The 24,378-nt window shown below is 34.5% G+C and overlaps 2 protein-coding genes across 3 annotated transcripts; both read right to left on the bottom strand.

The window, feature by feature from the left end:
- Nucleotides 1–359: 359 nt before the first annotated feature.
- LOC110445816 (anti-sigma-I factor RsgI6-like) lies at nt 360–8,815 on the bottom strand. The gene is made up of 13 exons (XM_021490612.1): nt 8,619–8,815; nt 7,920–8,077; nt 7,164–7,253; nt 6,833–6,989; nt 6,466–6,511; nt 5,987–6,151; nt 5,491–5,546; nt 4,861–5,001; nt 4,414–4,585; nt 3,471–3,578; nt 2,370–2,582; nt 1,525–1,729; nt 360–967 (listed from the first exon to the last, which is right to left on the bottom strand). Exons 1-13 carry the CDS (start codon nt 8,807–8,809, stop codon nt 933–935), a joined length of 1,737 nt encoding a protein of 578 aa, XP_021346287.1. The 5' UTR covers nt 8,810–8,815; the 3' UTR covers nt 360–932.
- A 3,733-nt stretch (nt 8,816–12,548) lies between these two features.
- LOC110445814 (anti-sigma-I factor RsgI6-like) lies at nt 12,549–23,735 on the bottom strand. Of its 2 annotated transcripts, XM_021490611.1 has the most exons (14): nt 23,688–23,735; nt 23,138–23,350; nt 20,749–20,906; nt 19,629–19,718; nt 19,229–19,385; nt 18,878–18,923; nt 18,388–18,552; nt 17,961–18,016; nt 17,151–17,291; nt 16,630–16,801; nt 16,126–16,233; nt 15,289–15,507; nt 14,307–14,511; nt 12,549–12,792 (listed from the first exon to the last, which is right to left on the bottom strand). In XM_021490611.1, the coding sequence occupies exons 2-14, from the start codon at nt 23,326–23,328 to the stop codon at nt 12,758–12,760; spliced, it is 1,743 nt and encodes a 580-aa protein (XP_021346286.1). In that variant the 5' UTR covers nt 23,329–23,350; nt 23,688–23,735; the 3' UTR covers nt 12,549–12,757. The 2 variants fall into 2 exon arrangements, with proteins under 2 accessions (XP_021346286.1, XP_021346285.1); XM_021490610.1 differs by lacking the exon at nt 23,688–23,735 and having other exon boundaries at nt 23,138–23,471.
- Between the last annotated feature and the right edge of the window lie 643 nt (nt 23,736–24,378).

The raw sequence follows: 24,378 nt of genomic DNA, 5'->3' as shown, positions 1-24,378 counted from the left end.
ACCTCCTAATACGAAACTGGTTATAATGTTGTGATTCAGTTACGATATATATTATTGCATGCTCATTTTCAATTCCATAAGCTGTTCACAGGTGTCATCTGTGCCGTCAAGGAGTGAAGCTATAATAGACTGTAGTATTATTAGTTATCTGTGAGATAGTGAGTGTGAATGTGAGTGGGATTTGTTTTTGATATATTCTTGTTATAAATACATTATTTACTCTTCAAATTATTTCTTTTTGTGATCATTAGCCGAAGTACACAACGGATGCTCGTCCAACGTTACATTATATATTTTTTATAATATTTTTCGATGCAAGATGTTTTTTCCTCTTCAATTGTTTTAATTCTCCAGCCAGGTAGCTATGCTGTTTGCCGTAGTAGGTACATGCCGTGGAGGTTGAATGAATATGTTAAGCAACATGTAAAGATAAACAAACTGATATTCACTTTGCTTTACCTAGATATTGAAATATGAGAGGAGCCCAATAAATTAATTTTTTCTAGCATAGTTCTTGACTTCACCCATACGATTGGTAAAATTGCAGTTCAAGTTGATGTATGGTGATTCTCGATATTTGGTACTTTGGAATTAAATCTCGAAGTTCGCCTATTTTCAACAAAACAGTCAATGTCGAAAAATACCCAGAAACAACAAGAACACTATATATTCAATTTTTTAGTTGTGTTTGTTTCCTTAAGGCTTATGTAAGTGGAAGGAACGAAAGAGATTTTATTGGAATAATGCCGAATAAGACCTCCCTTTAACTGGTCCATGTTATTTTACACTTTTTGTACTTGTTTCAAGTTAAAGCATTGGACGTTTATTTGTTTATAACTTTCGCATTTCAAATGTCCTTTCTTCATTTCCCCGAAGCTAGTGAAAATGTCTGTTTAAGCACATCCGGTGGCGGGGTGAAGGACAATGTAGATTCACTTGAGGTTCACGGATATCTTTGGAGAGGCAGCTGAAAAAATATAGAACAAAGAATAGTAGATTGAAGTTTATTAGAGAGAGAGAGAGAGAGAGAGAGAGAGAGAGAGAGAGAGAGAGAGAGAGAGAGTACTACTACCAATAAAAGAAATGAGAAAGAGAAGGATTATTAAACCAGTTCAAATGGGTCCCTCTCAATTTGTATTACATATTTTAATAGGATCCATTCTGATGCAGTTTAATGTAATTCTGATATATCATTGATCTTGTTCAATAAATACAGTGAAAGGACAAATTACTAACAACAAAATAAATTCATTGGTGGTTTTTTTTCGTTTTAAAAAATACCGCTGAGGTTAAACCAATCTTGATTATTTTAACATACCATCTATCATAAAAAAGCATCAAAATCATGACATTTTGATTTATGTTTGTACAACATATGTATATATATGACGTTTGTTACAAGTTATGTTTGCTGTTCCTTTAATTTTCCTTTCAAGTCCTGGTAATTTTGTATATAATCATTGGCATTTAAAACTGGTGTATTTATGTATTTGATGGTTATATCCGATTTTATATCTTACTTACTTGTTCCTTTAACCTTTAATTTCAGCTTTCGGTTTTTCACAAGATTGAAGTTAATGGTCTTTAGTGTAACGTTATTCTTCTTTACTTTGATGGAGTAGTCTCCCTTGAAATACCTCTGGTTCTTGTAGTTTTTCAACTTTGCACTCCAGTTTGTTCTCCATGCGGTGTTGACAAGATCCATATACTTCTGACCTGCTTTGTTCACCTGAAATGAAATTGTGTTAAACGAATGAAATACAGTAGATGCTGGTCTAGATAATCGCTTTTAGATATTCTGAAACAAGTGCTACTTCTTCAACACAAGAATCATCTTGTCGACTGGGGTTCATTGGATGTTAATATACCGATTGCAACATCTTATTTTCGAAGAACTGTTTCTTTAATGTATTTTCCACTCGATATCTTGACTTCATGAAAGAGGCACGGATATCTTATATACATTTCTCAATTATATATACTCACAGTTTATGTAAGAGTATAAGTCGTTACCTATAATATCCATAAATTACATTCGTTCTGATTTATTTGCAATTTGACAGAGATAAGATAGGAGAAATGCCTCAAAGTGTCAAAAATCTTTTTTTTTATAGCACGTTAAAAACGGAACAAAATTATTCAAAATGTCATTATTTTATGTTTTGCTGTTGATTTAAGAACTGAATTGTGGAATGGGATTATTTAATTGATCCTTTTTAACATTTAAACGTAAGTGGAAACGCGATATAAGGCTAACTCTGAAAATAAGAATTGAAATATAAGTTCCATCATTGAATAACAAACAACTATTAAGAATTATTTTACACATTTTATTAAGGGTTCCTTATATTTGTCGTTTATATACTTACAGCAACCGTTGGTGTCGCATCGGTGCTAGCTGGCCACTTGAGAGATGCACCCCAGAATCCCCATAAAATGACGCCTGCCACCTTCTTGTGACTAAAATACATGGTCATCACGTCCTCCAGGGCCTGTGCCTTTGCCGTGAAGTTGGATCCCGCGATGGACAACTCCGTCACCCAGATCGGCGGACCGGCCTCGGCCACCTTATCTAGACGGTACTATGACAAAATGCAAACAAGAAACATAAGACTTAAAACTAATAGAATATGTCCCTACTCATATTGGGTAACGAACATTATGTTTCATTTTTAATTACCTTAAAAACTCCCTCGTCTATCCTTGTAGACAGAATAACATGATTTACGGCCTTCCAATTATAATATGTGATGGCTGGTAAGTAAACTAATAAAAGAGGTGGTATATTAATATTGCAAGTTGCCATACCATTAAGTTTGACAGAGGAACTAACTACTTGCTAATACGGTTCTCGAATCTGTAAAGGGTGGTGTGTTGATAACCCAACATATCGTATCTATATATAATAAGCCAGTTATATAGACGATTATATACTATATAATTTTGTAGGGTGTAATCTACATATCTATATATAATAAGTCAGTTATATAGACGATTATATACTATATAATTGTGTAGGATGTAATCTACATATCTTTATATAATAAGCCAGTTATATAGACGATTATATACTATATAATTGTGTAGGGTGTAATCTACATATCTATATATAATAAGCCAGTTATATAGACGATTATATACTATATAATTGTGTAGGGTGTAATCTACTTGATGTTATGCCCTAGACATAGTCCTCTAGCGTGAAGTTCTTTAGGTTCATCATCTAGTATGCACTGCGTAAATGCACTCCACTGTGAAGCATTTTACCGGTATATTATCCTCTTCTCGTTTTTAAGTGTAATCTTAAAATGTTGAATCTGTATGATAGTGTGTATACCTTAATGTATTATACTTTTTAAAAGAGTGTGGTAGTGATGGAAATGATTGGAACCCAATTACGATGCATGACTGCATACGGAAATAGTTATTGGGTACATGATGTACTGTAAGTATGACATTGGAACACACACCTTGAGTTGGGTCATGTCGACGTCGGTTGACCCGAGATGACTTTGAACCCCAATACCATGGATAGGTACTTGTGCATCCACAAAACTCCTGGCTTGGTTCTTAAGTGCCTGTAAATAACAAAAGCAGTAAGAATTGAAAACAAAGTGTATGTAATGGATACACGTATTTTCACAGTGAGGCGTATAACCGGTCATTATAGATGATGCGTAAATAAAAACCTGTGGAATAATCGTTAGAAATACTATGTAACAATTCAAAACTTCACCTTATCGATGCAGAAAGCCGATACAAATTAAACATTCTACTCCACCATATGACCATTTTAACCTTATAGGACTCACCAGTGATACTAAAGATAAAAACATCCACATGATACGTTATTCTTAATCTAGCATGTCACCAAAACTGTGCCAGAATAATTTCGAATTACAAAGTTAGTTCCAACTTAGGGACCGACAATCCACCAGCGGAGTCAAACACCTAACTACATGATAAGCCTATAGAACAGTATCTATCTAATATCTATCTATTTTTATAGCACTTTTTGAAATATCCTTCTAACGGAATAAGTTGCAATTGTATTTATAACGCCGAAAATGTAGACACTTGACGGATACTGTAAATGATTTCGTTAATGTTAAATATATTCGAGGACTTGATGGCATCACCGAAGCCGTCGTTGAAACAGGCTGCACAATGTATCATAGACGACACGCTCCGTTCGTCCTTTTGGTACTTCTCGATATACGATGACATACAGATGCAGACTTATTTTGACCGTACCGTTGTTTACCTGTCCTGGTTTACGTACATATATATACAGATTTTGACCGTACCGTTGTTTACCTGTCCTGGTTTAAGTACATATATATACAGATTTTGACCGTACCGTTGTTTACCTGTCCTGGTTTACGTACATATATATACAGATTTTGACCGTACCGTTGTGTACCTGCCCTGGTTTACGACACCAAAATCGTTAAGGAAGAGTTGTGTGTTCGGTTCAGCCGTGTGCACATCCCGGAACATATCCATGGTAATGTTGATATTCCCGGTCGTCCTCTCAAAGAAGTCGTCGTGCAGGTTCTCGTTGTTGACATCCCAATGAGCCAGCCTGAAAGATATCGTATTATTAAGACATTAACACCCCAGTGTGCTAATCTGAGGAATGAAATATCTATTCAAATATTAATATTCTAGCCAAAAAACATATTATGACTGTAAACAATGAAAATCCATTGAGCTAGTCCAAGATATAAAGTCCATTTATTAAAATAATTTGTTTCCATGGATAAGCTACGGTCTTAAATTTCTATCATATCGCTCCTAGGTGTTTTGTCTTTTTTTTTTTTGACACAAGTTCATTCTTCTTTTCTTAGAAAGAATTACCTCCCTTTGGTAAGATTGATAGCTTCACTGATTCTATCGTCGATTTTTGTCACCATCTCGGCTGGATCCGTTACGCTCCGCACCCAATCGGGGACCCATTTCTCCACACTCCAGAACACGTTGTGACCACGTACTGACAACCTGACATTCAATGTAATGAATTTTCTGTTCAAAAGTCTTCCCTCAGTACAGCAAATTTCAGGTATAATAGTGGTTGGTTAAACAATGAAGTTATTACAAACGAATTATCAGCATTCCATGGACAATACAATCTATATATACGCTGTATGTATTCGCATTGAAGAAAGTATCTAAAATTGGCCGGTGTCATTTTTTTTACTGAGGTTAAACAACTCGTTGTCCTTTTAGATACTCAAATTTTGTGATTATAACATTAAAAGAAAACAACAATGCGGCAGATCAATCAAACGTGTTATGTACAAAATAAAACTTACCCGTGATCCAGCAGGTCAAACTTACCCGTGATCCAGCAGGTCAAACTTACTCGTAACCCCGCAGGTCAAACTTACCCGTGATCTAGCAGGTCAAACTTACCCGTGATCCAGCAGGTCATACTTACCCGTGATCCAGCAGGTCAAACTTACCCGTGATCCAGCAGGTTATACTTACCCGTGATCCAGCAGGTCACTGATAGTTGCGTCAGCATCGTCAAACCTGAGGGTGCTCTATTGGTATAAACATCAGAATGAAAATGTTAATCAAATGTTTTGAACATCAACCTTTCCGCAACTGAAAGATTCTGGAATTCACTATTAATAGTTAAGGAGGATTCATGATTTCCTTCTAAGTGTTCTTATGGGGAATATCCACAATCAACTAAATCCTATTATTAGATGGTTGCGTGATAAAAATTCTTGTTATTTCATCAGCGTTTTTATCACCAAGCACCAATTAAACATATTCACAAAAGATCTGACATATATCGTCGAATGCTACTACAATTACATTTTAAAATAGGATTATTAGGATTTATTTACTGTCCAATTGAGCAAAATATTAGGAAATATTAAGAATTTATTTTTAATTTATAGTTTGCTTTACAGTTATACACAGAAAATATATTTTTCAAACTATCTGTGAGAGTGGCATATCAATTTTAGGTTACCTCGCTCCATCGCATGCCCTTCCACTTGAGAGCATTTATCAACACACCCCACTCCGGTTTAACCGTATCGTACACAAAGTCTTTGAAGACAGAATAACTTGAGTTGGTCCATAGCTTCGCCTGAAGAGCTGTACCGTGTCCAAACTCACTTCGCTTCTGCTCAACCTGAATAGAAAATGATGTAATGTCAGTTAATAATACGTAGACTATTGAGTTAGTTTCCTGTTAGTGAAACAATTTATAGTAATACTCATTTTTAGGACATAATGGAATATACAAAATTCTGGAAAAAGACTTGCATTTATCACATTCGACACATTTGTTAAAGGAAATGTGTTATAGTTATAAACGACAGATAAGAAACTTTGTTACAATGCATCAATTGCAATTAGAAACAAAGTCATGTTTTTTTTTGTTTCAAAAATATATGTAAGTCGTAATATCAGTTTTCGCCATCTGTCACAATCATCCTGACTTACCTCTATCGTGAAATCTTTCAACTTGATTCCTCTGACCTTTTTTACACTGAAAAATGTAAGAAATTATAGTAGGACCAATATTTAATATAGACATCACGATTAGAACGTGAGCCCAATAAACTATTATTCATTTTATCCCACTTATGTATACACATATATAAATATGCATATTTGCGTTTTAAATAAATCATTTGATTGTTATCGTTCTTGTGTGATATTCATTTGTAAAAAAAAATCACGATATCCATATTAAAGACATACATATTTTAAACAAAACGATTATATGATTAATTAATGTAATTTGACGTCATTAAAACGAAAATCAAATCTTTGTGACATTCAGGTGAAGCTGGCTTGTTTATCTTACAGGATATCGAGAGTGACCTTGCGGTTCAGGTCAATGTTGGACTCAGCTTTTGACCTCCAGTCCGGGTCCGGTACGAGCTCCACAAGGCTTGCGTCATCAAAGAAATAACTAACTTCCTTTTCCTCAATTTGGATATAGATCTTGACTTCTTTGACATCTGAAAAAATAATTAACAATATTATATGAACTCCGAAAAAAATCCGCTTTCTTTTCCACTTGGATAATATACTTGCAAACAGTTGTCGAGCAAAATGAGCAATACCAGTTTTTCTGTTTGAAATGACGCTAGTCATGCACAGTGATCTGGTGAATCAAATGACCATGTACTTACTGCTTGGGAGTTTGACGTCCCCTCCCACCTCTTCCCAGGATCCTGGTCGAAGTCGAGGGTGTATGCTGAGATTGGAGTAAGTTTTACTTCCTACAGATAAAAACTGACATCTAGAAATCTACAATAATCTTAGATGATCTTAAATTATGTATATTTAATGTAAAAGCCAAGGATCTGCAATTATGATTTAATATACTTTAGAGTTTTTTTCTTTTCTTCTGTAGAGTTAGGTGATATACTGTATAGGTAGATGATCAAGTTAGGTGCTTTACAGAAGAGCTGTGTGATAGACTTTATGGTAATTTGATATACTATGGAGTTATTCGATATTCTATAGAATTTAGTGACATACTGTAGAGTGAGATGATAAAGTAAAGTGCTATACGGTAGAGCCCCTAGAGTTATTTGAGTTAACTATTATTTGATATACTGTGTTGTAAGGTGTTTTTGCAAGATGATTTACGATAGAGTTACTTGATAAACTATTTAGATTTAAATGATATACTGTAGAATCAAATAATACAAAGAAACATAAACTGCTGTTAAATTGCAACTTTTCGTTTGGTTCTTAGTTTAGCTATTATGGAGATTGATACGTTTCCGAGAATAATATTTGACCGGAGAAAAAAACTTGTCGTTTATGGGATTTGGCATAGGATTATATCACCTTACAATTCAAAAGTTACAAAAGCAGAATACAAAAAGACAACAATTATAATTACATCTTTAACCGGCAAAAATAATACATTAACCTACCGTCGAGCTTTTCTATTCTTAGCTTCACCATCACCTCGTGATACAAGTGACCAGCCGCAAGATTCTCCAATTTGATGTGTCCAACGAAAGCGTACAATTTACCAGAAGTGACATCAGGTGGTTGAATAAAATAGCCAAGTCCTCCCCAGTTATTTGACCTTAAGATAAGAAAAGTTATTTGTGTACCTGAAACTGGTGGATAACTATTCACTCCATGTTTAGCCTCTCAATAGTTTGGGCCAAAATTAATGGTTTATTCGATGGAGATTTGCCTAAATAACTGTAAGGCATTTCTAATTACACTGAATCTTTGGAAAATTGAATAAAATAAAATATACTATAGAGTTAAAACAAAATACGGAAGCATCAGCACACAAACTATACCAGAATGACAGCTGAGAAAAACACACAAAACGGTCAACACAGAAAATATGCTACAGCGTCAGCACACACATTATACCACAGCGTGAAAATACTAAAATATCCGCAGCATCAAAATACTCTTAAGCCACATCGTCACTACACAAAATTAAATTGATCACAGAATCAGCATACAAAAAACAAATCAAATATGTATTGTTTGTTTTTCCAGACGGTGCCTTAGTTCGAACCTTTTAGAATGTTATTATGTTATAATGTGTATCAGCTATAATCAATTATCTGTGGACATATCACTAATTATATCAATTCATGGAGTACCTCCCGGTGATGTGGACACTCTGCGCTCCTCCACGTTTCTCTGAGGTGCTTATGGCCCAAGAACATCCCGACTTCCTCCAGTAAGTCCCCAGGGTACCCGCCTCAAAGTCTCCATTTCCCAGAAGGTTAGTTCCCGCTACTTCCAGTACACAAGTCCCCACCAGGAGGAGACTGCTCAGTATAAATGTCATTGATCTTATTCGATACCAACAACTCTTGTGAATGCATATATCTATATAAGTGTGTATCCTTTTATTTAGGAATTTACATTCCTGCTCCTTCTGTTCGACTTTTGATTGGCTGAGAGATAACAGCATAACCTTTGTCACTAGAGGTCAGTGTAGCTGAGACCGGGGCTGGACATTAAGTGTACATGAAACAAGCACGCATTTACTAAATGTGGAAAATCTAACTCGAGGGTAAATGGTTTTGTTAGACTTTCATGATATCATGCGTCACAGGCGGTCAGCTGTATTGTGTCTAGCACCATACCAAACATAATATGTTCATTCCTTAACACTGTTTAAGCCATAACAACACTGTTTAAGCCATAACAACACTGTTTAAGCCATAACAACACTGTCTAAGCCATAACAACACTGTTTAAAAACTGATGAATGTTTGTGACCTAAACTGAACTTCGTGAAAGAAGTACTAGAGGAAAATTTGGAATGAGGTTCATCAGTTAAGTAGGAATTATAAAGGCTAAGTTTGTATTGAAAACAAACAGTAATTGAAAACTTATGTTGCGAGCTTTCGAAAACGTCTGTTTACTTTGTCAAGCAAAGAATGCAACTGACCGGTGAGTCGACTCTAAACCGCCGAATAAGGGACGGAATGGGTCAAAATATCATTACCCGTCACTCTGACTGCCTGTAGTATTAGAGTACGAGCTATTTGGAGAAATGTATCTAATTATATAAGTATGTGTACCACTTATTAGTCCTAAAAAGCAACCAATTTGGCTTTTTGAATCGAAAAACTTTTAAACCTGTATTTCTTTTTCTTTCTCCTATTGATTTTTAAAATAATACTTCGTCTGTTAGTTATAATTCCATTTATAATAATTCAGTTTGGAATCTGATAATTTCTGCTGCTAAAGTAGGAAATAGACCATTGATAAATATTCAATCTATAGAAGTTACAGATTCATAATAAGAACTAATGATACATAAAAAAAATAAGGGATTACGTTATGAAGTAAGTTTATTTTCATAGAGGATTACCAAACAAAAGAGCCGCTTGTATAAAATAGTCTCGTAGGTATAAACTTACCATAATGTTATTCTAGGATTGATAACATACACTGACCAAATATCACGTATGTCATTTCAAGAGTTTGGTCACACTGTGCTAGATACTCTGCCTAAAATCATTTTCAATAAATATGATTAAATAAGACACGTTTAAAGGCCATGCGTCACTGTCTCACTAGCCAGAGGGGAGGTCACTCGTGGTGGTAAGCTCATCCATCAGTGTGAGTGTACTGAAATGTCCCCTACCCAGCGACATTTGTTCTTACTTCCCACGTAGGCTGTTTTGTTTACAGGTTGGCCAGTCTGGTTTGGTGTAATTATGTCTATACTCTAGTCTAGACTTAGAACAGTTAGCTTTTAAAAGAAATGAAACAAACTTGTCCTTATGTATTTCTTGTATCAATTAAATAAAACAACAACGTTTACACTATGAGTCGAAATCGGGACTCACGAGCGATGTGTATTGTCCGTCATACATACTGACCAATAGGCCTGAAGGCAATGTCCGTCCACTGACCTTCCTGGTTAACGTATTCTAACACAATATGTAACAGTCTTATTTCACAAAGGTGAATAGTTCGGTACAGCTTGTCTGTTCAAACATGTTGGGGAATCCCTACAAAAATGCAACCACTTATCAAAAATGGGAGGCAATATATAGACAGCATCAAAATAATGAATTAAGCACGGGTTTGTGAAATGTTTGTCTTAGATAAGTTTCCTTTTAAGTAGTGTTTGGTCATTCTGTACCGATTGTGATTTTGTTAATTGTTCTAGTACGTTGATGCTGTGGTAATGTTTGGTAAGATACGATATTGGTATGCATCTTATTGAAGAAGTATGGAAATATTACGGCGGTACACATCATATTGAAGTAGTGGGGTAAATCATATTGAAGTAGTGAGGTTAATCATATCTGATTAGTGTGTTAAATCATATTGAAGGAGCGTGGTAAAGCATATTGAAGTAGCGTGGTAAATCATATTGAAGTAGTATGGTTAATCATATTGAAGTAGCGTGGTAAACCATATTGAAGTAATTTGGTAAATCATATTTAAGTAGTTTGATAATTCATATTGAAGAAACGTGGTAAATCATATTGAAGTAGTGTGGTAAATCATATTGAAGTAGTGTGGTAAACCATATTGAAGTAGTATTGATAATCATATTGAAGTAGCGTGGTAAACCATATTGAAGTAGTTTGGTTAATCATATTGAAGTTGTTTGATGAATTATACTGATGTAGAGCGGTAAACCTTATTGAATAGTGTGTAAAATCATATTCAAGGAGCGAGGTATACATAAAATCCAGACACTCTCTAATGTGCGTCTTTTTAGTGTCAATTTATTTAGAAAATTTCGATTTATATTTTATATACCATATTTTGATAAATAAAGAAAAAAACATCTTTCCAGTTTAAATTAACATGTAAAATCAATATCTAAGAAGAATATTTGCAACGCTTTCATCTGCAAAATAGATTTTGGTGATATAATATCAAATAGATACACACAATATCACAACGAATGGAACACTGTATTAACAAAAGACTCAGACAACCAGCTACAATGCCTATCAGGCCAGGAAACACGCTACATTCCTAATCTAAAATTTACTAGGAAAATCGACATCTTTATTTCTTTAAACGACGAAGATGAGAAGGAAGTTATGATATTCCTGGACGGTAACAAAACGAAATAACATGAACTCGTACATACAATGCATACGTAAAACCAGACGTTATGGTGAGTCTTTTTCAACATGTTCAACATGTTTTTCACCTCCGATCGAAGTGAAGTAGAACAGTTTTTTTAATCACTGCAGATACTGAAAAAATCATGATTTGATATTTCCTCAACGTAGATATGAGATAGAAAACCATGACAGTAATCTATAGGTCAAAAGAGAAGATCTTTCGAATAAGCATTGTGATTTTTAGCAAAATATTAGGATTTTTTTTTCATAAAAAAGATAATTGACAGTTTTTGAATACTAAACCTTTCAGCCTTGATTATGTATAGCATATTGAAAGGTCAAAAGAAAGAATAGATGTTTGTTTTTGATAGATGAAATTCTAAGGTTTTCTAGAAGTTCATTTTTATTAGTGCACCTACAGAAATAAGTACCACCACAATGTTTTGTGAGATATTAAAATGCTTTTTTTTTTTTTTTTTTTTTTTTTTAACTTTTTTNTAGATAAACGGACGGTTGCAAGGACTATTGGTTGTAACAACACTTGTGCAGTCATTGATTAGCAAATCCAAATGCGTGTCTGATATACTTAATAATGCCATTATAGACATCTCGCTTCTAGAAAGTGTTGATAGGGTTAAACGTTCGAAGAAACCGTTTTACGTAATATTACAGAACAATTAACTACTTTCAAAGCTGTGGGCCTAAAACGGCAATTTTCTGCGGTGTTGGGTAAATTTGACAGTAGGACCAAACTAAACAGACACGTATTTGGCTTAATCTTGCTCAACATATTGACAATGAAATAAGGTAGATGTTTATACCATAGTCCACTACAGGCTCCATCAGATATTTTAAAATAGTGTTTCCAGTAATGCTTGGTGATTCTCGATGAAATATTCATTGGTAACTAAACTTTAAAGCTTGCTTGTTTTCAGCAATACGGAAAATAACGGCAAAAGTGAAAAAGACAACAACGGCTGTTACCGGAATGGGTTTATTAGAACAATGATAGCGAACAATATTCCTGTAATTTTCACGTTGTTTTACTCTTCTAGTAAAGGCTTTTAGTTGATTTCATTTAAAGCTTAGGAACGTGAAATGTTATTTTCAAGCATGTTATTGGAGACTATTTGATATAAACATAAACAATAATCACTAAGAACACCTGGCGGAGGAGTGGTGCATGTTCAGGTAAGTTTCACTTTTATCTTTGGAGAGTCAGCTGCAAGGAAAGAGAATATTGATTTAGATTATGTATATGAAATAAAAGAAAATAAAACTATACAAAAACGCATTTTTGTATGACAATGAAAAAAGGCTCAGCGTAATGATACTTGTTTCAAATATGGCGCCGTTCACGCTTTAGCGAGATGACAGTCCAATGACAACCAATGCTTGGGTCATTTACCATCCAGATACAAAGAACATATTCGGGATCCATCATGTCTAATTATACAACAAAAGAATGCTGACCGACTTCTTATTTCATGGATGCACATTCAAATTTCTTTGACGGTAACGTCAAGAATGGCGGCTTCGTTCTGACCGCGTCACTCCATGAGCAGTGTGTCAATGCGCGTACATGACGACCGTTGTAAATGAATAGAAACGTTTGAAGGGCTTCTCACATTGCTTAATTTAAAATTTAAAAACCATGAAAGGAAAAAAAAATAATGTTGTTCGCTGCGTACTTTCTACATTTACTCATATATCGATGTAGATTCACTTGAAATATATTGTCCTAGCAACCACGGTTACCGTAGTTACCATCGTGGCAACCCGCTTCGACTTTTTTCTGCGTAATGTAGCATTTAAACAATTTTTGATTGTAAATATAAGGATTGACCTTCATTTTGACGGCGTATATGGTGGTAAGAACGCAGTTTCGCGCTCTATAAAGAATATGTTCGTTACCAACTGCGTTCATACTACTTTATATGCCGTCAAAATGAAGGCAAATCCTTAATTGCATTAAGTAATCAGGTTTATATTAAAAAGTTATTTTTTGTTTCTAAATAAAAAATATATTTGTTAATGCTCTATTTACATAACAAAATCATAACATTCAGATCAATGCGTGTATATTATGTAAGTTAAAATTGATATCAAATGCGCTTGCATTCTATTTTCGTTCATTAGTGATGTTTGCAGAAATATTATTGGCTGTATCTGATGTAAATTTGATGTTTGGTAAATTTGAAATATGTAGTTGGGTATATAATAGTTTATTTTATCGAAGGTTCATACTTATTTTGTTACTTTTATACATTGGCTTTAATGAATATTTTGGTAAAATGGATGTTCGTGTGTATTAAATGGTTGTGTGTAATGGTTATTTTTGTTTTTAGGATGTTTGTGTGTAATGGTTATACATGTATTTGTTTATTGATATCTGTGTGTAACGGATGTTTATGTGTATTGGATGTATGTGTGCAGTTGATGTGTGTGCGTATTTGATGTTTTGTAAAATGAATATTTGTGTGTATTGAATATGTGTGTGTTTGCGATGATTGCGTATATTGGATGTATGTGTGCTTTTGATATTTGGGAATATTTGATGTTGGTGTGCATTGCATGTTTGTGTGTTCTAATTTTTTTTATGTGTATTTAATTATTTTTATAAAGAATATTTGTGTATTGGATGCTTGCGTATATTTGTTAATTCTGAGTATTTCTATATGAGAATGTGGGTATGATTGATGATTATAACCGAGAATGTTTTTGCGTTTTACATACTTGTTCCTTTTACTCTTAATTTCAGGTTCCGGTCCTTTAATAAGGAGAAGTTAATTGTCTTGAGTGTAACTCCGTCCTTCTTGATTCTGATGCAATAGTCTCCTTTGAAATGCCTCTTATTCTTATGGCTTTTCAACTTTGCACTCCAGTTAGTTCTCCATGTTGTGTTTACAAGGTCTAAATACTTCTGGCCGGCTTCGTTCAACTGAAATTGTAATTATCAAGTAATTAACCGTACTTCACCCCATGCGAAAATTCTGACGGAAAAAAGGAATATTAGGTGGTGGATATTCAATTAGAGTTAAATTTACCTGTTAACTGAATTCTAATTTATGAGAAAAATGATGTTGTAACACAAGCGACGGCGTCAGGGATGACGTCGCAATAAAGCCATTCAGTCTCCAGTATCTATTCGATACCGCGTGTGTCCTCCGCAGGTTGTGATCACATCACTGTAAATCCCAGGAGCCTGTTTATGTTTAAACTTGGATGTTGTTCCATTCCTACAGAAGTGCCTGATTTAGCTGGGCGACGTTGTTTAAGGGCGTTTGCTCCTCGTTTTCTAAGCCGTCTGTCCCATTCGTCCCATATATGTTCAGTGGGGGACAAATCTGGACAGTTAGACATTGGGACATTGGTTTTTGCTAGAAAAGCACGACACACCCTTGCAACATGTGGAGGGCCTGATCACGGTGCCCAACGATAGGAGGCATTACCCTGGATGCCAACCAAGAGATTTAAACACAATTAAAATCGCTTCCCAAATCCCTAACATCCATCATTCAAATCCGTTAACTTCCTGAACGCTTGCATTTCATATCGTTCACCGCGATGTCGGTAGACGTATCTCTATGTGTACAGTATATGCCGGTCTACACCGATTTTACTATTTATGCTAACCGAGTTAAAAGTATATTTATCATCACTCTGACTCATCCAATAGAAAGAAAAGTAAAAACCAATGTTGTCTTTAAATACTTACAACAATCGGTATTGCATCGGTCGTCAAGGTATCAGCTGGCCACTTGATGGAAGGCCCCCAGAACCCCCATACGATGATACCTTCGACCTTTTCATGGCTAAAGTACATTGTCATGGCTTCCTCCATGGCTTGAGCCTTTGCTGCGTTGTTAGTTGACCTAATCGACAACTCTGTCACCCAGATCGGAGGACCGGCCTCGGCCACCTTGTCCAGACGGTACTGTGAAAATAAAAAAATAAAATTTATAACTAAGGACTACAATAATCTTTTTCAAACCCTTTAAGTAAGAATAACGATGAAATATCATCTTTCTGAACAAAACTATGGAATACTCAAATTTGCCGCGGGTGGAGATATTTTTTAAATATTCCCCGAGGGTTCAGATAACGCTGTCATACCACCAATGTATGTTCGCTACTAGAAGGACGTGGGTGGCATATGAATCTCTCATTGCTTATAAATACATTCTTAAAGCAAAATTCATTTTCATGAAGATTAACAATGCACCAAACCACTCAGTCGGCCTGAATCAAAACCATCCAACTAAAGTATATTTGCCCGCGAATACAACGTCAAAACTACAGCCATTAAATCAGGGAAAACAGTTCTGTGCCGGCCTCCAGTTCAAGTTTTGACCAGCAAACTGATGTCAATATATCTCTTGTTAAAAGATTGCAGTTATCACCCATACAGAGATATTCAAATTATAACACTTAGGTTTGTGTATTATAAATACGATGTTTATGCAATATTAACTATTGTAAGGAGATGGTTTGTATTGGCTATGCCAGTTGCCAAATTATTTTTGCGCTTCAGATGTTTACAGTAAAATTGTACCTTGAGTCGAGTCATGTCTACATCGGCAGACTTGAAATGGCTTTGAACTCCAACCCCATGTATAGGTACCTGGGAATCCACAAAACTCCTGGCTTGGTTCTTAAGGGACTGTTAATGACAAAGGAAACAAGGATGAACTCTTAGAGCATCTTATGGACGTAAGACGATAAGTCAACGGAAATTAGTGGAATTATATTTAATCCACATGATCAGGATATTGAATAACATGTCGTTATGATATGAATATCAACAGACACCTCTGTCGCTTAATGGATTAACACTATCAAAACAAAATAGCTATTTTTGCCGAACAGTGATACAATGTACTTATTGAAAGCAAAGTAAAAGATATCGGGTTATACAACTGGAGAAATCAGATCTCCTCGAATGTATTTATTTGAAGATTTTACGTCAGAATGGCATGACCGAACTCGCTTCTGCGATATGTAATGTTGTTTTACTAGGTACTACCCATTGCACGATACAGCTAGCTTTAAAACATACCGTTGTATATGTGCCCTTGTTGAAGACAGCAAAATCATTGAGGAACAGTTTTGTGTTTGGTTCTTGCAAGTGCATCTCCCGGAACATATCCATGGTGATGTCAACATTCCCGGTCGTCCTCTCAAAGAAGTCGCTGTGAAGGTTCTCGTTGTTGACATCCCAATGAGCCAGCCTGAAGATTTATCAAGAGGCCGAACGGTCATATCTTAATATTCATATTAGCATGTATGTTAAAAAAATTAAATAAAAAAATCCATTAAATATAAGATAATAGTTGTCAGTGCTCTAAATATTAGTTTTCTCTAGTTCCTGAAATGTTGCTCAATATCGTCAGTACAAGTAATATTCATGGAATAAAATAAAGACACCTTCTAAAATATTTGTCTCTTAAGATGTTTTCGCATTATTCAAGGCATGGCGAGAAGTGTTGAAATGATAAAGATAATTGCATTTACATCCTTATGATATAGGAACTTGCAGCAGAAACGAAAAATAAATTAAAATAATGGGCACTGAAATACCTTCCTTTAGTAAGAGTGACAGCTTCACTGATTCTTTCTTTGATCGTTGTCGCCATCTCGACTGGATCCGTGATGCTTCGTACCCAATCAGGAACAAATTCTTCAACGCTCCAAAACACGTTATGGCCACGTACTGACAACCTGAGATTCAAGCAATTTATTTTAACATGTGTGAAAATGTCTTTTTTCCTGAACTTATATTTCCAATCAATGCAGTTACATCAATATACAGCAAAGGAAATATTGAAAACAAATTGAATGTTGCAGATTTCTTAATTTCATGTTTCTCGGCTTAATTTAATGGAACCGACGTTGCGCAAGAATGAAAAGAACGGATTTTTAATGTTATGAGGATATTCTTGTCAATATTGACCGGTTACCATTCCTTAAGTTACTGAAGCTCAATACTCGTTCTGTTATAAAAGGGAGGACTTTAGTTCACAGCAAATGACAAAAAAAGCAAAACAAGCAAAATGTATTTGTGTATACAAAATGTATTTGTGTATACAAAATATATTTCTATATACAAAATATATTTCTGTATACAAAATGTATTTCTGTATACAAAAATGTATTTCTGTTTACAAAATGTATTTGTGTATACAAAATATATTTCTATATACAAAATATATTTCTGTATACAAAATGTATTTCTGTTTACAAAATGTATTTCTGTATACAAAATGTATTTCTGTATACAAAATGTATCCTGTATACAAAATATATTTCTGTATACAAAATGTATTTCTGTATACAAAAATGTATTTCTGTTTACAAAATGTATTTCTGTATACAAAATGTAGGTCTTACCCGTGATCCAGTAAGTCATTAAGGGTCTCGTTGGCATCGTCGAATTTTAATTTGCTCTGTACAATATAAACATCAAAATAAAAACTTCATTATTCAAAATTTATATCAACTTCTTAAGTCACTAATTGATAATTCTCAGGTTTAATGGTTATGCATTCATAATTCTTCTTGGTTCTATTTCAACTGCGTTGCTGCATTATTTCTCTCTAAACTCATCTGTAACATTCTCACTTAGCTCACTCTAAACAAAAAAATATTTCTTTCAGCTTGTATATGATTGAAAAAAATAACAAATCGTTCCTGAACATTCTGTATATTATGAGACAACGCATACAAGTAGTTGTTTGTTATTTCTCTCAGATACATCGCAACCGATGGAATTTATCGGTTGTAATAGAAAATAAAATTTGAACACTATATGAATAACCTCGCTCCATCTCATGCCCTTCCACTTGAGAGCGTTTGCCGGTACACCCCACTCTGGTTTGAGAGTATTGTACACGAAGTCGTTGTAGAAATCATAACTTGAGTTGGTCCATAACTTGGCCTTGACAGCTGTGCCGTGTCCAAAGTCACTTCTTTTCTGCTCAACCTAAACACAAAACCTTTGCAATTTCAGTTGATTTTAAGTGATAAAAAAGTTCTCCACTGATAGGCAGAAAACGTACCGGACATGAAAATTCGAAAAACCCCATCAGAGGGCCCAATGTTGAGGAGTACTGGCTAAAATAGGATTTTCGTTTGCACAAAACAAAAAAAGACTGGTCACATTGTTAATGCAAGAATTTCTATATGTAAACAAGAATATACAACCGTTTTAATGTAATTCTTTAAAAGCGCTAGTTTTTCAAACTTTTTGTTTCAGATATTACTGAAAAACGTTATTGTCATCTGTGTCAGGAGGTGTGTATGCTTACCTCTATCGTGACACCTTTCAGGCTAATTCCCCTGATTTTCCTTACTCTGTAAACAGTAATAAAACACATTTATCAGTATCATCAACGGAAAAGCAAAACATTGAAATAATATTTGATGATTAGGAGTTTGAAAATACCAAAGGATTTTTTATGTTAACTAATGTTATATAACAATTGAAATATAGCGCAATATTAAGTTAGATCTAGAAAACAGGTTACCAGTCTCGATATCGTGCTATAGAGATGGTGCATTAAATAAGTATCACACGATATTGTAATAAGCCATTCATAGAGGTTGACATCTGTATACGTCTGTGTAAAATTGAGGCGAAGAAAAAATGCTGATCTTACAGGATGTTTAATGTGACCTTGCGATAGAGGTCAATGTTGGATTCGGCCTTTGACCTCCAGTTTGGGTCCGGCACGAGCTCAGTAAGACTTCCATCATCAAAGAAATAGTTGACGTCCTTTTCCTCGATTTGGATATATATTTTGATCTCTTTGACATCTGAAAATTAGTCAAAATATAAAAAAAAAATCTTCCAAATTTATATGTAAAATGGGAAGCAAATAATGAGTAAAAACATTTCTACGATCAGATTTGGTTATGTTATTGCAACAATAAGTCAAAGGTACAAATTAATTATTAGAAATGTCACTGTTAATTGTTTGAAGAAAAGCATGTGCTGCAAGGGGCTTTGGTGAATTGGTAAAAACCTAACCTTACTATTACCAACGAAGACAAACTTACTGTTTGGGAGTTTGAAGTCCCCTCCCACCTCTTGCCAGGATCCTGGTCGAACACGAGGATGTATGCCGATATTGGTGTAGGTTTTACTGCCTATGGATAATTTAAAAGAAGTTAATATTAACGTGTAGCCAAACGAATGGTTTGAAAAATGGAGATGTGAAAAATCCTGAGTATCTTTTGATGATAACATAAAATCTACTGCTTTAGAAATAAAGGGTTTTTACTCATGTTCAAATATAAATATTAAATAATTGTCTTTATTATCAATTATATTATTGTTCAGTAAATCAATTCCGTTTAAAGTCAGTTAAAAAGTAGTGATGGCGAACGTTCCATGTTCATTGGATCGTTTGAAAGGTCTGTGATAGGTGGAATTATTATCACTTAATCTTACGTGTGAATGGTTAATTTATCATCACCTGGTATTCCTTGTCTCTGAATTATAACTTATCATCACGTTATATTTCACACCTGTGATCGCCTAATATCACATCTGTTATAGGAAGAGTATTGCATGATTTGTTAAACGATATAATGATGCAGCATTGCCATAAAATATACGTTGCTGGGGTATGGGAAGGAAACAGCAGTCATAATAATTGCCGTTTCACCCTGGAGGTAAAGTTTGTCTTCAGGAAATGATAAAACATACCCTTAAGAAATTTGTTTAAAATCAGCTAAGCAATTATTTTATAACGCATCACATCGATTATTTTAAATTTAAAAACTGTTTTTTTTTTGCATATTGGAATAGGCTATATAATGCCATAAGACATTATAAAAAAAGCATGTTATTTAAAATATTCATCATTGACATGCAGTTAAAAGTATATATGTAGATAATAATTCTGAAAATGTGTATTAAAATGTGCAAAAAAATGTTTTTGAAATTAAGTAGTTTGACTACAAAAACTGTAATTGGTACCCTATTAAGAAAATCGAATAAACTTTATAAAAAATATTAAAAAATCCTGTAAAAATGAAAACGAAAATAACAGCCAATGTGCTGTTCAGAAGCTTTATAAATGAATTACTCCGACTTTCTTATCCCAATCACACTGATTACAATTTATGTTAAAATCATCAAAATTAAAACCCTTTGGTAGGAAGAAGTACCTACCATCAAGCGTTTCTATTCTCAACTTCACATACACATCATGATATAAATGACCAGGCACAAGGTTCTCCAACTTGATGTGTCCAACAAAAGCGTACAATTTATCGGATTCCACGGCAGGTGTGGCTATAAAATAGCCAAGGCCTGCCCAATTATTCGACCTAAAAACGAAAAGAAAACGAAAAGGGTATTTATAAGCGCCGTCGAATATCTATCCCTATTTTGTTAATGATTCATGCCGAAAGTAGTCATTTTGGGAAGTTAATTAAATATGATTTAATACACATCATGAACCGTACGCGTGTTCATAAATCTATTAATTTACCAAAAGGTCTAACATGTACCAATTAAATTTGAAAATAAGATTACAGCACGGCCCAACAAAATGTATCACAGCGCCAAAAAACAAAAGATAGCACGGCGAAAAAACCACAAAAGTAAATATCATAACATCAAGACACTTAACACGGTTTAGTGTCAAATCGCAATGTAACAACGTAAACACACAAAATATAGCACAGCGTCAAAACTGAAATACTTATCATGCGATCAGGACATCAAGGATAGTGCAGCGTCAAGTGACAATAAATACCACAGCGTCAACAATATCAATATATATATAAACCACAGCGTCAACAATATCTATATATATATAAACCACAGCGTCAACAAACAGACTATGGGACAGCGTCAATAAAAAAGGTTATATTATATGATCAGGACACAAAATATTGACGCATCTTCAACAAACAAAACATACCACAGCGTCAAGACATAAGTATACCACACCTACTACCCACTACCTATAATCACAGCAACAGGTCACAACTGCAGCGTCAACATACAAATAATACCGACGCATCATCTCACTAAAGTATACTAGAGTCAAAACACAATATACACCATAACTAAAAAAAACCACCAACACCTCAATGACACAATGTATACCATAGTATCATCTCACTAAATAAAAAAAACCAATGTCAATACATATATTAGACAACAGCGTTAATACAAATGATTTACCACAGCGTCAATTCACAATATATTCCACAGCGTTAATACAAAATATATACCACAGCGCTAATACAAAAGGTATACCACAGCATTAATACAAAAGATAAACCACAGCATTAATGTACAAGATATACCACAGCATTATTACAAAAGATGTACCACAGCGTTAATACAAAAGATATACCACAGCGTTAATACAGAAGATATACCACAGCGTTAATACAGAAGATATACCACAGCGTTAATTCACAAGATATACCACAGCGTTAACACACAATATACACCAAAGTCTCAACACTGTTATATATATAATATTAGGACACAAAATATACCACCATGTCAACAGCACAGAACCACAGCGTCAACATACAAATAACACCAAAGCATCATCTCACTTAGTAAATAACAACGTCATAAATTTTACCAGAGTCAAAACACAATATATACCCAAACGATAAAACACATCAACACCTCAATGTCACAATGTACACCGTAGCATAATCACAATGCACTACATGCTGAACACAAAGTCTACAACCACATCTACATATATAATATATTATATTACATGAAAGTGTGTATGGTCACAATATACACCATAACTAAAAAAAAACACCAACACCTCAATGACACAATGTATACCATAGTATTATCTCACTAAGTAAAAAAAACAATGTCAATACATATATTATACAACAGGATCAAAGCGCAATATAGAAAACAGCGTCAATACAAATGATTTACCACAGAGTCAATTCACAATATATTCCACAGCGTTAATAAAGAAGATATACCACAGCATTAATACAAAAGATATACCATAGCGTTAACACACAATGTACACCAAACTCTAAACACACAATATATAACAAAGTGTCAACATTGTTATTTATATAATATTAGGACACAAAATATACCTCCACGTCAACAGCACAGAACCACAGCGTCAACATACAAATAACACCAAAGCATCATCTCACTTAGTAAATAACAACGTCATAAATGTTACCAGTCAAAACACAATATATACCAAAACGATAAAACACACCAACGCCTCAATGTCACAATGTACACCATAGCATAATCACAATGCACTACATGCTGAACACAAAGTCTACAACCACATCTAGATATATAATATATTATATTACATGGAAGTGGTACATATGAACATTTTTATCAGAACGTTTCTATTTGTTTTCTGCAATCTTCGCTCCCTCATGACATATATACAACTAAGAGAGCAAATGATATACTAGAGTATAACTTCCCAAGTATTTATGATCATATGTAAACATCAAATGGCATCAATTGAAAATTGACTTCTTCACAAAATACCTAGCATTCGCCTTTATTATATAAAATAATATAGTACCTCCCGGTGATGTGGACACTCTGCGCCCCGCCACGTTTCTCTGAGGTGCTTATGGCCCAAGAACATCCCGACTTACTCCAGTAAGTCCCCAGGGTAGCCGCCTCAAAGTCTCCATTTCCCAGGAGGTTGGTCCCTGCTACTCCCAATATACAAGTCCCCACCAGGAGAAGACAGACCAGAAAAGACGCCATAGTCCTTTTGTGACACAAAGCACTATCGTGGATGCAATATAAAAGTAGGTATGCTCCTTTTATTTGACCCTTAAATTACAGCTATTAGGTTTGGAGCATGATTGGTTGACTGATATTATTGTAAACTATCGCACTTACTTACTGATCAGTCTGGCTGAGGTCAAGACTGTACGTAATGTGTATATAAAATTGGAACGAACCATAAGGATGTGGTAGAAATATATCTCGAGGGTAAATGAACCGAGTACTGTAGCTATAACGTGCGTCATACGCGGTGTAATGTAAGGCTAGTACCATACAACACTATGAAAACATATTTTTTTTCGTTCAAAGAAACCCTTATATCACATCAGACTTACATAAGTACGAGTCAACTTTCCACTGGTAGTTCAAAAAAACGTCATTTCGTAATAATTTCAGATTTGCTACCTGAAATGAAACTTTTAATGAATTATAAAGTTTGAAACTAAATTCATCCATGTCATACTGTTATGATTCCGCTTTTTAGCATACTTATTCATTTGGTAAAGTTTATGTTTTTTTATATTGCAAAGTGACGAGTTTATTTGGAACAAATGCTTTGCTCTAATAACGAACGTTTCGCACGTAAGTGTTGGAAAATATTCAAGTGACTGTACTTAACTATTGAAAAAAAAAAAGAAAACAATCTCACACCAGAGGATTAAACACATTTAACACCCATTAAGCCAAAGCATGACAGGAACCTATTACATAGCAAAAGGAATGACGTCATGATTCTATTTATGCTTTACTCAGAAATAGTTCTTGTTCACAAAAATGTGCCGCTGACATAAAACACGTATTTCGTACGTGCCAAATATTCCGCGTATTAAATATCTTAAAAATCCATTTTTAGCATTGGAACATTGTTAATTAAGAGAAACTGTAATACTAAATCATTAGATAATAGAAGGTAATACTGTTTATTCAGCTTACAGTCCGGACGCGTACGTCACCTTACACAAGCCGCCGGGAAGGTTCCTTGCGGTTTTCACACGTATCCATCAATACAAATCTATTTAAGTGTCT

This window comes from Mizuhopecten yessoensis, unplaced genomic scaffold (genome assembly GCF_002113885.1).
Source record: "Mizuhopecten yessoensis strain PY_sf001 unplaced genomic scaffold, ASM211388v2 scaffold2383, whole genome shotgun sequence".
In the NCBI taxonomy this organism is placed as follows: domain Eukaryota; kingdom Metazoa; phylum Mollusca; class Bivalvia; order Pectinida; family Pectinidae; genus Mizuhopecten; species Mizuhopecten yessoensis.
Note: the sequence above shows the minus strand (reverse complement) of the source record. Positions and strands in the feature narration are given on the sequence as shown.